Source organism: Ostrinia furnacalis, unplaced genomic scaffold (assembly GCF_004193835.3).
Source record: "Ostrinia furnacalis isolate ACB-3 unplaced genomic scaffold, ASM419383v2 OfSCF0154, whole genome shotgun sequence".
Lineage (NCBI taxonomy): Eukaryota > Metazoa > Arthropoda > Insecta > Lepidoptera > Crambidae > Ostrinia > Ostrinia furnacalis.
Window position 1 is genome coordinate 161,627 of NW_021130393.1, and position 14,847 is coordinate 176,473.

Genomic DNA, 14,847 nt, shown 5'->3' on the forward strand with positions numbered 1-14,847 from the left:
TCAAAATTTTATTTTCTTCTTGAACTACGTAAACTTATAACTTACTACCACAAACCACTTTATTTGCCGATTCAAAACAAGACAAGAGCTGCTTACGGAACGCAAACGGAACGCTCATGGGCGAGTCCCGGGATAATCTTAAAAAACCAAATGGTGCCTATAACAGTAAATAACTTTCTTTAACGACCCGAAGCTCCCGCGAACTGGATTTGAATCGGCCTCTTATGTAACAAGCCTCGTTGTATCCACATTCTCCTTTGAATTTATATTTTTAACATTCTCGCGACATTTTCGATGCCGGAAAGGAGTTTTTCCCAACTATTGCTGACGAGCGATGTTTTATGGGTCCGTGGCCGAGTCCCCCAGTGTTCGACGCACCCGTGGTCGACGCCCCCGGTCAGTTAAATTCAATTTGAAGTAATTATGAGAGTCAGGCACAAAAATGTTTATAAACGAATAAATATTTATTAGGCCAGTAGAATTAAACACAAAAATGAATCTAATGAAATGAAAATAATTCCTACAAAAGTTTTTTGTTTCTTACTACTGCTGGTTTTGGGTTAAAATTTTGCTCTCGGATTGTATAAATAGCGTCAAACATGCATAATTAGCTTGTGAAACTTTTTTCGTTCACTGTACTTAGTGCAAAAGCCGAAAAAAATATGATATTAAATTTATTTAAATCGGGGGCGTCCACCACGGGTGCGCCGAACACTTTTTTATGATCACAGATTTTTAAGCGGATAAGATACCTACTACCTACCCTCTAAACATAGTACTAATAGCTTAAGCTTGTCTTTACACTAATTGCTTTTAAAAGAGATCTTTCTGCAATATGAGCTGGATTAGACACAGAAAATAACTTACTAAAGGTTATTTCAATTCCATGCAAAACATACAATTACTTATTGATGATGAAGCTGCCTCCCTATTGCCATCATCTCTTACGAATATTCCATAATACTGGGCCATTTCTTTTGTAATCTGAACTAGGGCATGCAAACCGGTTAACCGGATAACCGAAAAACCGGATAACCGACACAATTTGGAACTCGGTTTTTGTCAGTTATAAATCCGGGTTTTTCGGTTATTTCGGTTTTTCTTCTACGATTTTAGATAATTTAATAACTCATACAAGAGCATGCTTCTTTAATCATATCAATAAAAACAATTATTGTAATGCAATGTNCAAGTACCGGTGAATCGAAGAATTAGGTACTCGATACGGTCCTGTATATTGGTAAGTTTGAAAACGTAACTCTTCCACGTATTGCAACTTGCAATGCTTCGACAAACATTTTCGCTTTCCTGATACATGCATGCCAGTTTATTAACCGACTTCAAAAAAGGAGGAGGTTATATGTTCGACTGTATGTATGTTTTTTTTTTTCTATGTATGTTCACCGATTACTCCGTCAATTGTGGACCGATTTTCAAAATTCTTTTTTTGTTTGATAGGGTAATAATCCACCATTATTACACATTAATAGTCGCCCACACACGAATTTGAGGAAATAAAACAAAACCGCTAACATGACGCTTCAGATTCCCGCCAAGAAGTCCTGACCAAAGGTTTTGCTTTGCTAATGAGCGAAGTATCCTATTGTTGATCTCTTTATATTTGATTTTTAATTAAACTATTCAATTGATCTCACAATATTATGTTCAAAACATGTAACTTCATCTTGTCAAACTAGAATATAAAAGAAATAAAATGATTTTTATTATAATTTGCAGCATTTTTATTTACTTACAAACAGTCGACCCGAAAAACCCGAAAAAACCGGTTTAGTTCGGTTTTTAAAAATAAAAACCGAAAAAACCGGTTTTTCCAAACCGCTCGGTTTTTGCATGCCCTAATCTGAACATCAATCTCTGTCTATGGTTCATTGCATATCGTTATTGATCGATAAATGTACCTATACAAATAACAATATGGGTACCTTTTAATACCCAATATAGGATAATAATACCCAAATATATAATACCCAACTAAGATTCTGTAACTGTCAGCTAACGCGCTATTTTATATTTGCTTTTAATTAATAAAAATTTTAATATTCATCCATAGGTCAGCAGTAATTATCTAACTTTCGTCATGAAAATAAATAAACAATCACTTACCACTTAGATATCCAAGAGTAAAAATGCTCGTTCTCAGCATCATCCTTATAGGATTCAAATTCCCGACCTGTCTAAAAATCCCTTGCCGTGCCGTCCCGATAATGTGCACAGTCCCTTATCAAAGAAGGAAGTGCAAGCCATTTTGTTGTCTGTATGCTGATATAATTTAACGACTGTCATTTCTCTATGGTTAAATTTAATACCCCCACCCATGTCAACCAGGGTTAATGACCGCAGTCATGCACATCCCTCATTAAATTATTTTTATGTTCCTAAACACTCCGACACATGAAGCATCTTTTTCATTTGTAGTAGAGGCCATTTTGCAAGACATAGTAGGTCACAAAAATAATATTTTATATGCTGGCGACTTTAATATCAATCGAACCCCGTAAAACTAAGAGACCCCACGTGATATAAACAAACGGTCTATTCGGTATAAACTGGAGTCCACTTTGATCACCATGGTGATCAAATCCAGGTGATCAATGTGGACTCCAAACGACAATTTGGTGTCCTTTGATCACCCATGGATAAGATGACCTGGATGATCAAAGTGGACTCCAGTTTAATTATTATTTTAGTTTCCTTTGATAGCCTATAAATAAACCACACCTCTGAATAGTCACCATAGTACATATCCAAATTGTTTGTTGCATTGTTTAGAAAATATCAAAAATATTACAAAACAAAATATTATGTAGGTACGAGTAAGTACGACGATTGGACATGTGACTATTCAGAGGAGGTGTCATTTATTTATAAGTGATCAAAGGAAACTAAAATAATAATTTAACTGGAGTCCACTTTGATCACCCAGGTCATCTTATCCATGGGTGATCAAAGGACACCAAATTGTCGCTTGAGTCCACTTTGATCACCTGGATGATCAAAGCCAGGTGATCAAAGTAAAATAGACCGATTTTTCAAGACATAACACGTCACACAAAAATAGTATTTTGTATGCCGGCGACTACCCCGTGAAACTATCACCATCAATCCCTTTTTTCAACCGACTTCAAAAAAGGAGGAGGTTCTCAATTCGACCCGTATGTTTTTTTTTTTTTTCTATGTTTGTTACGCGATAACTCCGCCAATTATGAACCGATTTGAACAAATCTTTTTTCGGCGTATAGGTAATACCTCAAGGGTGGTCCCATTTAAATTTAATAATAGAAAAAACAACCCCCAAGGGTGGAAAATTGGGGATGAACTTTTTTATACGCAATATCTCCGCCGATTATAAATCAATTTGAACGATTATTTTTTTGTTGAATAGGTATTATCAAAAGGGTGGTTTCATGCGAATTTGAAGAAAATATTTCACCCCCAAGGGTGGAAAATTGGGGATGAACTTTTTTATACGCAATATTTTTAATTTTTAGTTTTTTTTTGTGTTCACGCATTTGAAGTCGGTTTTTTTTTTTAAAGTTATTAAGTGACCTCTTTGAAAAAAAATCCTGTTATGTGTTACCATAGAGGACACTTACCCTATGGATGGATGGTGAAAACAGGCATTAGAGACCCCACGTTTCGTTTTGTCTCAGGTTTTAGGGAATTGTTTCGTAAATTGTCTGAGGCCTGATTTTTCAATCATCCTATACTGAAACTGTCAATGTGCCAAACTTATTCTCCAGTTAAAATTATCTGGTGATTGAATAATCAGCCTTGGTGAGACTACGAAGAATCCTCTTAAATTAGTACGAGCCGGTGTCTTCTGGGAGATGCCCCGCCAAAAACAAGTCTTGGATTTCATAATTTAATTTGAAACCATGATAATTATAATTTTCCGGTGCATTAATTTGAACTGGTTGTCCCATGTTCTCCTATTATAGCGTTGAAGAATGGATAAAATAAAACACAAACTTTGCAATGTTTTATTAAAAAAACAATACAAAAAGATTACAATTGTTTGTGATTATTACAGAAACATAATAAATGAAAATCATAATTATGTACTACTAAAGTAAGTAACGAAACCAAAGTTAAATGACATAGATTTCACAGATTAGTTTTTTATATTATGTACTTAGATTATAATTACAAATTACATTTGAACAGTATAATAGCTTAAATGCGTATTATTTAAACGTATTATTAATCACAGCTTGTTATATTCATGACGTACGTGCTAGTAGATATTTATTTTTGACAATAATTTCATTATAGAGGTGCGTCTAAATATTTGCAATATTTAATTTAGTGAGATAGAGGAAAGAAAATAGGAAGTTTATTATTTTTCTTGAATCGTAGACTATACATTGATATTATTATTTATAGTTATGTTTACCAGCTGATTTTTACACATTCGTGCTTTGTAACCCCAGAACCTATTGCACAACTGATTCGATTCTACTATCTCTGTCTCTCTTGTGTCAGCGACTTTAGAGTGATAGAGATAGAAAAATTCGCTCAAAGACACATCCATTGTCAATCCTAGTTGACCGTATTTACACATCCTTAACCCAGTTTTTATTTCGAGTCAGCTGATATCTTTTACCTACTTATTTAGGAAAAGAAAAGAACTAAATATTTATATCACTGTAATTTCCACTACTTACAGCCTAACAATATTAACATACAATAAAAAAAACTCAAGCAATATTGGGCGCGAATGAACCGACGAATCAATCAAGTTGTATATTGACACCTGTCACTCTGTCTGCAAAGTTCACAAGCTTGAGCTACGGCTCATTGGCCACATAGAAAACTCACAGATAAGAAAACTTTTTAACAAAAAATCTCCGCAATTTTGCTCACTCGAAATAAAAACTCGTTTTTCGTCCCATTTAGACTTTGTCTTACAATACGAATTACCCTTTCATCCCCTCCTCATATTTACACGTAGAATATATCAGCAGGATCAAAAACAATACGTTCTGGAGGCATCCTCGCTGCCCCCTGGCTCCTGCCGTCACCCATAATATAATTGCGAGTTGGAGTAGGTACCTAAACTCTTTGGACTCCGCACCCTTCCCTCGTCTTCTTCTATCAAGGGTTGAATCACTCTCGGTGGAGGCACGTATTCGTTTCCATACATACTGACTCCAGAACAAGGGTATATAGTTGAGAGGGGCCTCATGGCTCTGATAGAACCCTTGTTCCCTGGACAGTCTCTATACAGAATCATGTCAGGATGTACAGGATCGTAGAAGGTTCCAGAAATGTGGCTGACGTCAATATCATTGTCAATATCTGACGCGCCATCGCTGAAAACGTTCGGTGGTTCCGTAGTGAACATGTCCCCGTTTTTGGAGTGCTCGGACGTTCGCCGAACGTAGTAATAGTAGCGAAACCCAAAGAGAGCGGCTACTAATATTATGAGTATTAGAATACCGATGCCCATGTAGATGAATATCTTCTGTTTTATTTGTGTTTGGGACGATCCTGTAGGAAAAATAGGTATTATTAACTACGGAACTCAGCAGAAAGATAAATACTGTCACGTCTTAAGTAATTGTACTACTAGTGCTATTTCGCAGCGAAACTGAGTGAAAGAAAATTACGTTATAGTTTTCTCTTTTCTGAAATATTTTTTATGAAACGATGCTCTACAAATAATAAGTACGAATATGACTTTTTATGGACCATGACCACTGGTTTTAAAAAGAATGGTTTAATGGTTTTTATTGCATCATATTATTTTTATGTTGAAATGTGATCTAGGCATGCAATATTTGCATATTGTCATGGAAAAACTTATATAAAACACGTTTCATTAAACCGCAACGCGCGAAAGCATTGTGGGAGTGTCATAACATTAATATTGCATCGTCAACAAAACGTTTTAACGCATCACGAAAACTGATAAGTGTGCAATATTTTAAAACCAGGTAATTAACCGTTTTAATCACACTTGTACAACACTATGTTTCAATTACCTACGGCTTAAATACAATATTGGAAGCGAACAATGATTTATTCGATGATTAATATTCGAAATGCATCGTGGACGAGATTTAATTTGTTTGAATGAAATTGATCTCATAACAAATTTATTATTCGGTGGTAACTGAGTTAAATTGTGATTTAATTACGAAAGGCATAAAAACTACAAAGCGCATACTTAGGTATGTCTATCTAACGAGTAAATACTTATCTTACTGTTCAAACTGAATAAAAATAAACGCTTCTTTAGATGACCGTGGCATGATGTCCTACTCCTTCCACTCGGTGGACTTACGATCTCTATTGAAGGTCGTAGGAATCACCTAAATACGGGCATCGCAGACCCGGTCACTGTAGAAATCCTTAGGAGAGGCCTTAGCTTCAGACGTCCGTCTTTTGGTTTAAAATAACTCATCAAACCTGCCTCGTCATGCTTAAAAGAAAAAAGATTACCTGGACCTATATCAGATTCCTTCCTATTCTTCTGGGTCGTCACTTCCGCACTGGCTTTGGTGGTAGTAGCGACCGTCGGTTCTTCAGGCATCGGCAAGGCTGGGTTGATTTGCTCCCACCTTTCGCCTGCCCATTCTAATTTGAAACAGCACATTAGTTTATAGGGCCCCATTGTCACCAAGACACGATCTGATGACAAACTAGGAAAATCGAGGGCGACACTCAAATTTTATAGGCGCGTATTACGTTTTTCATATTACTAATTAACCTGTATTTTGTAGGGAAGATTATTTTACACTTAACATAGAAAAATATTGTTTCAAAATACTGCTCACCTTCATTAGTGGTATCAATGAGGTCTAAGTCAACTAAAAAGCAAATAATAATAATGTTAACAAAAAAATAAAACCGACTCCAAAAAAATTCACTAAAAAGTTAACATGGCAAAATATAGTTTCAAAGTACTGCTCACCTTCAGTGGTGGTATCAATGAGGTCTAAGTCAACTAATAAGCAAGAAATAAATTAATTTAAAAAACCAACTCAAAATGCACTAAAAAGTAATCAATAATTACGTTATTAATTTATTTATTACGACAAAATAATATGAATCGGTGCCGGCATATGTTTTTCTTAACCTTGGAACCGACTTCGAAGGTATCAATCATTGGAAGTATTATAATTATATTAATTTGTCGTATAAAAGTAAATAACATAATTCATGATAGTTTCAATCAAATAATTTTATGGAAAAAGTCTTTTTCACGCTTAACTGAATATTGAATATGAAACAAAACAAAATTGTATTCAAAACATTGGAAATACAAAATCAAAATAAACTTTATTATCAAAATACAAATATTTTATAGAACAGTTAAGCTTGATTACCTGTTTCGTCGAAAAAGTTATCATTGTCAGTTTTCATTTTGTTTTTACCATTCGGTATTTCGTCTTCTTGTAATTTGCTTTCGTGCTTCGGCTTGAGAACACCTAACGGCACTGAAAAATTACTTGAGATTAGTATTTTGGCGACATTTTATTTGTAAAAGTACTAAAGATTAATATTATATTTAGCTAAGGAATTTCTTGTAGTCCTTCAAGCTGCCGCACAATTTATAAACGCAGTAAGTAACACGTGAACAGTTTCGAGAAAAACGCGATCAANACTTTTTAGTGTATGTTTTTTGGAGTCGGTTTTTTTATTTATTATTACATTATTTAGCCGTTACATCTTTGGTTTCAATAGTGTCTTAAATCCTCTTGAGGTTTGTCTAGACACTATTGTTCTCTATTATAGTTGCCATTGCACGTGCCACCAATTGTTATGTGTTTTGGGCACCGCGTTTTACGCCGCGAAATAATTCATTATGGCTGAGTTGCATCACCTAACTTTAACCGTATATGTTTAACGATAACGGGTGTTTTTGCATAGATTTTTGACGTTTGTTAAAGTTACAGATGGTGTAACCCAGCCTAAGGTACATAAATTAACTTACCACAAGCGTAAATAACTTTCAAGTAGGTCCTCGTAGACGAGTTGCATGGCGCACCAAACACCCTATCGCTGGCTTCGATCAGGCACCTTCGCTTCCCATGACATATCTGCATCACGGTGTCAAGGGTATGAGGCGCTATGCATGCTAAAATTAAAACACAACATTTAACTTTAAGACAGAGACTATAAAGTCCTTTATACGTTGTTTTAAAAACAATAAATTAAAAGACTCCGAGCGACAGACAGCAACTGAAATAAATTACGTTCTGAGAAAAGTAAAAAATAATGTTATTAAATTATTTCAAACAAATTATTTTCAATTATAAGAAACACTGGTACCTACATTAAACACTGTAAAGCATTTTAACAGGTATTATTAAAAGATTTATATAGGGTTGTCTTTAAAAACAATAAGGGTTGAATCGCCTCAACTCAACCTCTAGTTTTAAATGGAACAGCTGATTTTTCCTCGTTGAATTTATTTATCCCGTAATATTAGGGTTGTTCATAATCATACGCTGAGCCGTTCCTGGAAAGGACATCATCCACGTTTCATACATTTTTGGTCCAAAATCAAAAGTGCCGGCCAACAAAAAAATGTGCTGTATATTGACAGAATACGTCCGCCTTAGCATTTGTTACTATGGCACCAAAGCTGTAGCACCACTGTGCGTCGTAGTATTTGAGTTCTATAAGTCTGTCTTTTTAACATTTACGATTAGGTAAACTATTTACTAAAACAAATGAAGTATCTTGCCGAAACATGGCGTTTTTAATATGTTCTGGTCAACAGGATGTACTTATTGTGTTCATATACACTGCATACCCAAAAAAATGCACCATGAGTACCTACAAACAATAAAACGGAATGTTAAAACTAGACGCGGCTTATCATTTCTAGGAATTAGACCAATAGCCTTACCCTACCGTCATACAATGGGCACACCGCCGCACCGCACCACAACACCCCTTTTTTACGGGTAAAAATGCGTTGAATCGCATACCTACCCTGCGGGGACAGGCTCAGAAGGACGAGGCATACCCACTAAAAAGACCCCGGTACCCCGTCGCTCGCCCTAAGTGGCAGGAAACTGTGGGTCCTTTGGCAACGATTTCAAAAATCATCCTGTATGATCACTTGTAAACAAAGAAAACGTCATCAAATAATAAATTCATTTATCTATCAAATACACAATTAAATTCCGCGTCTCCCAGCCCCCTTTATCCATCGCAGTAATTTTTCTCCTGTCATAACTACTGTTATTTACCGTTTGTTGCGACGACTTTATTACGGACAAAAACTGAGTTAGTAGAGAGCTGTCAACATCTATTTTGCAGGAAGCAAGGTGCAGACAACAACACAATATGTACATCTTATGTCGTTGAAATAAGAGCGAGTTTGGAACAAAAATGTATAGTCTGATGTGCCGTCGACTGTTTTGCAGGAGGCAGGCGAGCACTATTAGTCAAGCTAAAACATACGCCAGCGACACCTGGCGAACGGCTATCGTTTAAATGTTTCTTGTATGGCCCTGACCGTTTAGTATAGTTATTTGGTAAAATGTCGCGTGACACCTTAAAAACTATTGTAACTGTATTTTTTTTTATTCAATGCGCAATAACTAACGCCCGTATTCACAACCGATGCTTGCTTAATTCAAGCAGAAAATCGAACGCACACCGTTGAATAAAGTTCTTTAATTGGTTCATGTGTCACCATTTGCGTCCACGCGCACTGTGAGAATATAATAGTAATCTTTGTGAATACGGGCGTAAGTTGTGAATTACACTTATTGCATATTATACCCTCTTACTCAAAAACATAATAGAGAAAGGACAGACATACTATTTTCATTCGTCAGTCCCATGTCACGATAACATACAAATCTTTAATTTTTTTGAGGATCAAACCAGTGATCTTTGGCATAAGGATCGAGTTCTGAACCACTACGCCAAATAAAAATCCACATTCAATGAGTATCAAGATAGTAAGAATTTATAATAATAATAATATATTTCCGTAACTTTCACTGCTTCGGTATTGTTATACTATGGGAAGTAGCGTAAGAAGAAATTCCGTGCTCTGTTGTCATACCTATCTATTTTTTTAACTGTTTGTATTTCTTGAAATTAGCGTTCAAATTAAAGATCGCTGTTCCCTTACATAATTTATGCTACGCTCATGCATACATAATAATTATGTTGATCTTTTCATGCGTATCGGTAGGCCGTTTGTAGACATTCGTTTTTTCACCGGACAAACCGTCAAAAACGGATCCTTTGTTTGCTGTTAATTTTCTCGCCGGACCTGTGTCCGATGCATGTGCACATGTTCATTATAAACCATACACCACCGCGAAATCAGATGAAAAAATCGGGCCGTAGTTCGGTCTAAAAAACTAAAGTTTACAAGCGGCCTCATCATTTAGCATACTGAGAATTTGATATGACAATGAATTCGCAATTCTAAGGATTGTAGGCGGCATTGAAATTATTCAAAGCGTTCTGAGAATCTGGGTAAGATTGAACTTGTGATAAGATGTGCCTTTCACAAAATGGAGCTTTTACTTTTTTAGGAATATCGCTGTCGGCTCTAGTAGAGAAGTTGATGTGATTCCAGGGATTTGTCAATCCTATAGCGTACGTCTTTGAAATAGTAATAGGTACTTTTTGAATAAGTTTCCGTCCATAAGTACATGAATAAAACTTTAGGTATACTTATACGGTACTTGAATTGGGCTGGGTATTATTTTATATTACAATAGTATTAATAATATAATTCCAAAATACTTTCATACGATGAAACTGCATTTTAGAGCATACCTACCCCTAGGGACGCATAAATGGGGAACTCTTATCGCTCCAAAGATCGCGGTTTCGATTTCTGCACAATTCAAATATTTTTGTACATAAACATAATAACATTTGTCTGATGTTTTTAGGACTAGGTAGCTTAGACAGTTTTAATGTACACCTACCACACAAAAAATTGACAATCATTAGCAGCGGTAACAGTAAAACTTGAAATATGTAGGTACCATAATTTATGCGGCCATATCGTTAGGAGTCCATCTTTTCCAAATTAGCCCGGGAAGAGGTTTATTCAAACGAAACATAAAGTTATAAAAATCTTACTTTCATTGTGCATTCCAGTCTGATGGCACGTGATTGGTTCGTACGCGTTTCTGCCGTACAAAGCATCGAATATCGCCACTCTTGAGTAAGGTTTGCAGCTCAGCTTGATATGGTCATCTTGACAGCAGGTCCGGCTGCGGAATTCGTCTGTAAAGAAATTTATTCTTTAGGTGACATAAGATAGAGTCCCAATTTGACTATCTTCATCTCTTGAGGGTTTAAGCAGCTAACGTTATAATCGTAGTCTAACGGACTTTTCATTCAGAGCGATCGTTTATATAGATTAACGTGGCTTATTCAGATCGACTACTTGCCCTCGAAGAAATTATTCGTATTTTGCTTCGAGCAGTTGACAATTAGGTGCGTACTAATAAACTATTGAGTGGCTTCTCCTCACTGAACTAGAAAAAGATACATAAAGTGCACCAAAATCAAGATCATTTATACGATATGTAATCTCCTACATGAAAATTGGACCCCGAACCTCACACCGACACCACAACTTAAAAATAGTGTTTAAAAGAGGCCCTAGAAATATATTCGACAATGCCCCTAAATAAAATTCTAATTGAAGATTACAATCAAACTAATTCGCAGATATTACAAAGTTAGAACGATTTTTAATAATTAATACTGCGCTTCATTCCCATCCACAAACAGACAATAACGAACAAAACTGAAACTCATTTCCAATAAAAACACTGGATGCTTATAAAGGCGACAATAACCATCAAAGTAAAGAGTCAAAGAGTTTATTGCTTTGTACTTTATCCGCCATAATAGCCGGGGGCGATGGCAGCGCCCTCTATTATCCAAATGAGTTGTAAAACGAAGGCATAGTCCGGACTGATAAGCTAGCCCAGTGAAATTTGATCTAATCAGGCGACTTACGAACAAATATTACGACAGTGAACATATCTGTCAATGTCATGTCAAAAATAACCAATTATGCAGCATTTGGACCTCCCGTCTACGTATTGCCATCTGGCGGATTTTTTAATCGTGAAAACCCTCATTCGTCGATATCATTCACTCCCAACTCGAACTAGAGATTTTATCAGTCAATAAAATGCAATACAAATATTTAATACTAGCTTTTGCCCGTGGCTCTTCCCGCGTAAAATTCAGTTAGTCACATCGTTATAAATTTGCCTATGGCCTATGCTATATTTCTGTTGAGACAATAATACAGTAAAGTTTCATCAAAATCCATTCAGTAGTTTTTGCGTGAAAGAGTAGCAAACATGCATCCATCTTCCCATCCTTTCACATTTATAATATTAGTAGGCCTAGGCAATCAAAATAGGGCATAAAAATCTAAGTAGGTATGCCGTATATTATTACGGCTACCGCGCGTACAAATAAGTAGGTACATATCACAAAAACTAATATCCTATTTTTTCTACCTATTTGTCTTGGCACAAGACAAATCTTTCTTCTTCAGTCCGCAATAATACGCCAATAATACTGTCCGCGCCAATAATAACTAGTCACAACACAAACAAATAAGCCCGATCAACATTAATACTGGATTGCCTAGACCACTAGTGATGTGAAATGAATAACTTGTCTACTCGTATAATAAGATTATAATCAAGAATGGATATAGTGATTATTAGGCCCAGGATACGCGCGGTCGCGCCACTATAAACTTGGCATTTTAACGATTTGAAACGATAAGCTATTTGATGTCGCAAATCGTCGATAAAATTTTATCATAAGTGCATCCTAGCCCGGAAGTGAAGCAGCAAATCGAATGCACAACGTTGAATAGAGTTCTGTGACTGGTTCGTATTTTACCCTGTGCGTCAACGAGGAATGTGAGACCTCATAGTAATATTTGTGAATACGGGCTTAAGTTACTTCAGTATCTTTTTTTTTTCTATTAAAAATAAATACTAATTTAAGGGCATTATCAAGTTCTAAGAGATCGGACTATATTGTTAATCGTTCATTAAAAACTATTTCAAAATCAAAATAAAAAATATTTATTCAGTTTAGACCCCAAATGGCACTTATGATCTTTTCATGGCGGCTGTTCTGTTTTCCTGTTCTAGCATTCTGGCTCTTCTTGTTTCTCGTAACAAGCGCCCTCTTTTAGCGAAATTAGTAGTAAACATACCACAACCCTTCCCTTCCATTAGACAGCAACCCGAAACCATCAATACGATAAAAGCTAGCGTACGTTTTTCAATTATTCGATAGTGTCCGAACATTGTAGCTCAACGTGTAGGGGAATATTAATGGGGCGGTGCAGACGGGCGTGTGACGGCAGTAAAAACGCAGGAAATGGATGATTTGATGCATGTGGAAGTGAGGGGCAGGTATATTTTTATGAAATGGGGTTTTTTTTAAATAATTTTCGATTTGCTTCAGTTTTTGCCCGCGTTTTCGTCGACGTAGATTTTGACGAAAATGCTAAGCAAGAATAGAAAAGATTCGTTCGTATAAAAATATTGATAACTACATAAACTAGTCATTCCCTCAAAAAGTAGGAGTTGAAGTACCTTTACATAATCAATATAATAGTCACGACCCAGTCGATTCTAAACTGCTCGCTTACGTCCCGCATAAAAAAAACCAATCATAAAAATGACATTTCCGCGTTCCAAATTCAAACCAACATTTTTGCCGCAATATCTGTACTTGGCAGTACTTAACACAAACAAAGGCGTTTCACCCACGTTTCACCCGCCCGTCCGTGCACTAATGAGCGCCGCACCCCGGCACTCCTGGCCGCACCCTCAGGTATGGTGCTCCAGGAATTTATTAACGTGACGTAAATCACACCGATACAGGACCCTCATAAAGGCGCGCCACGGTATCGTCCGGCGATCTCGTGATATTAGGTAAGTGATTTTTAGAGCGCAAGTGATTTTTGATTGGTCACTACGCAACACCGTAGTGACCAATCAAAAATCACTTGCGCACACAATCACAGCTCTATAGCGATGGACAGTGTTAGTGTTGGACAGGCCATATTTTTATTTGTTTCATTTTTTTAGAGTGTGCGTGAATTTCAATTACGATTAAGAGCTGCAATACTTTACAATTATTTTATCATAGTCAATCAATAAATTATTGTGGTGTAGACATATTTAATTTGGTACTTCAATTCAATAAAATAATTTACCTACCTACTTACCTATTTCCCGGCACATTTTCCTGGCATTATAGTCCCTGTGCCCTCTTGGAACTAGTTTATTTCCAGTTCTAACATTTAAGACTTTTGGGTTTGATGAAAATCGACCGGTTTTTGAACCCGCGACACTTCTACCAAATTTTCTAAACTCCTGAGCTGTGGAGTCATTGGTAAAACTGAAGAAATCTACGCGAGCAAAAATTTGTTTTAATGTTGTAGTTTATCTGTAGAAAGTAATGTCGGGACCAAGAAACTGATTTCGAAATATTTTTCACGAGTAAAAAGCTACGCTAGTTAATTCACGCGAGCGAAGCCGCGGGTTAAACTATCTCTGAATAAATAATGTTGTATTCCAAAGATCAACAGTAACACACTGCCAGAACCACCCATAAAGTTACACGCAATACGGAATTTAGCTTCGAGGGCATTACTATTATCAGAGTAAATACAAATGAGTAGGTCATCTTCATAGAAACGCCCGAGCGCGGTTTGTATGTGAGCGCGCGCCAATAAGTATGCGGCGCGCACGCACACACTGACAAAATTCGGGGCAACTCACCGCTAATCACAGCTAAATTTTGTCAGTGTGTGCGTGCGCGCCGCATACGTAT

The 14,847-nt window shown here is 36.4% G+C and overlaps 1 protein-coding gene across 2 annotated transcripts in view; it reads right to left on the minus strand.

The window, feature by feature from the left end:
* Nucleotides 1-4,002: 4,002 nt before the first annotated feature.
* Nucleotides 4,003-14,847, minus strand: part of LOC114352881 (protein eva-1) — a 36,310-nt gene continuing 25,465 nt past the window's right edge. Inside the window, exons 4-9 of one of the 2 annotated variants that reach the window (XM_028304636.1) lie at nt 11,095-11,241; nt 7,961-8,104; nt 7,353-7,463; nt 6,938-6,970; nt 6,466-6,600; nt 4,003-5,511 (exon numbers count right to left, since the gene is read on the minus strand). In XM_028304636.1, coding sequence (XP_028160437.1) covers nt 5,039-5,511; nt 6,466-6,600; nt 6,938-6,970; nt 7,353-7,463; nt 7,961-8,104; nt 11,095-11,241 — 1,043 coding nt within the window. In that variant the 3' untranslated portion in view covers nt 4,003-5,038. The remainder of the gene's footprint in view (nt 5,512-6,465; nt 6,601-6,937; nt 6,971-7,352; nt 7,464-7,960; nt 8,105-11,094; nt 11,242-14,847) is intronic. The other variant, XM_028304644.1, reaches the window with a different exon arrangement.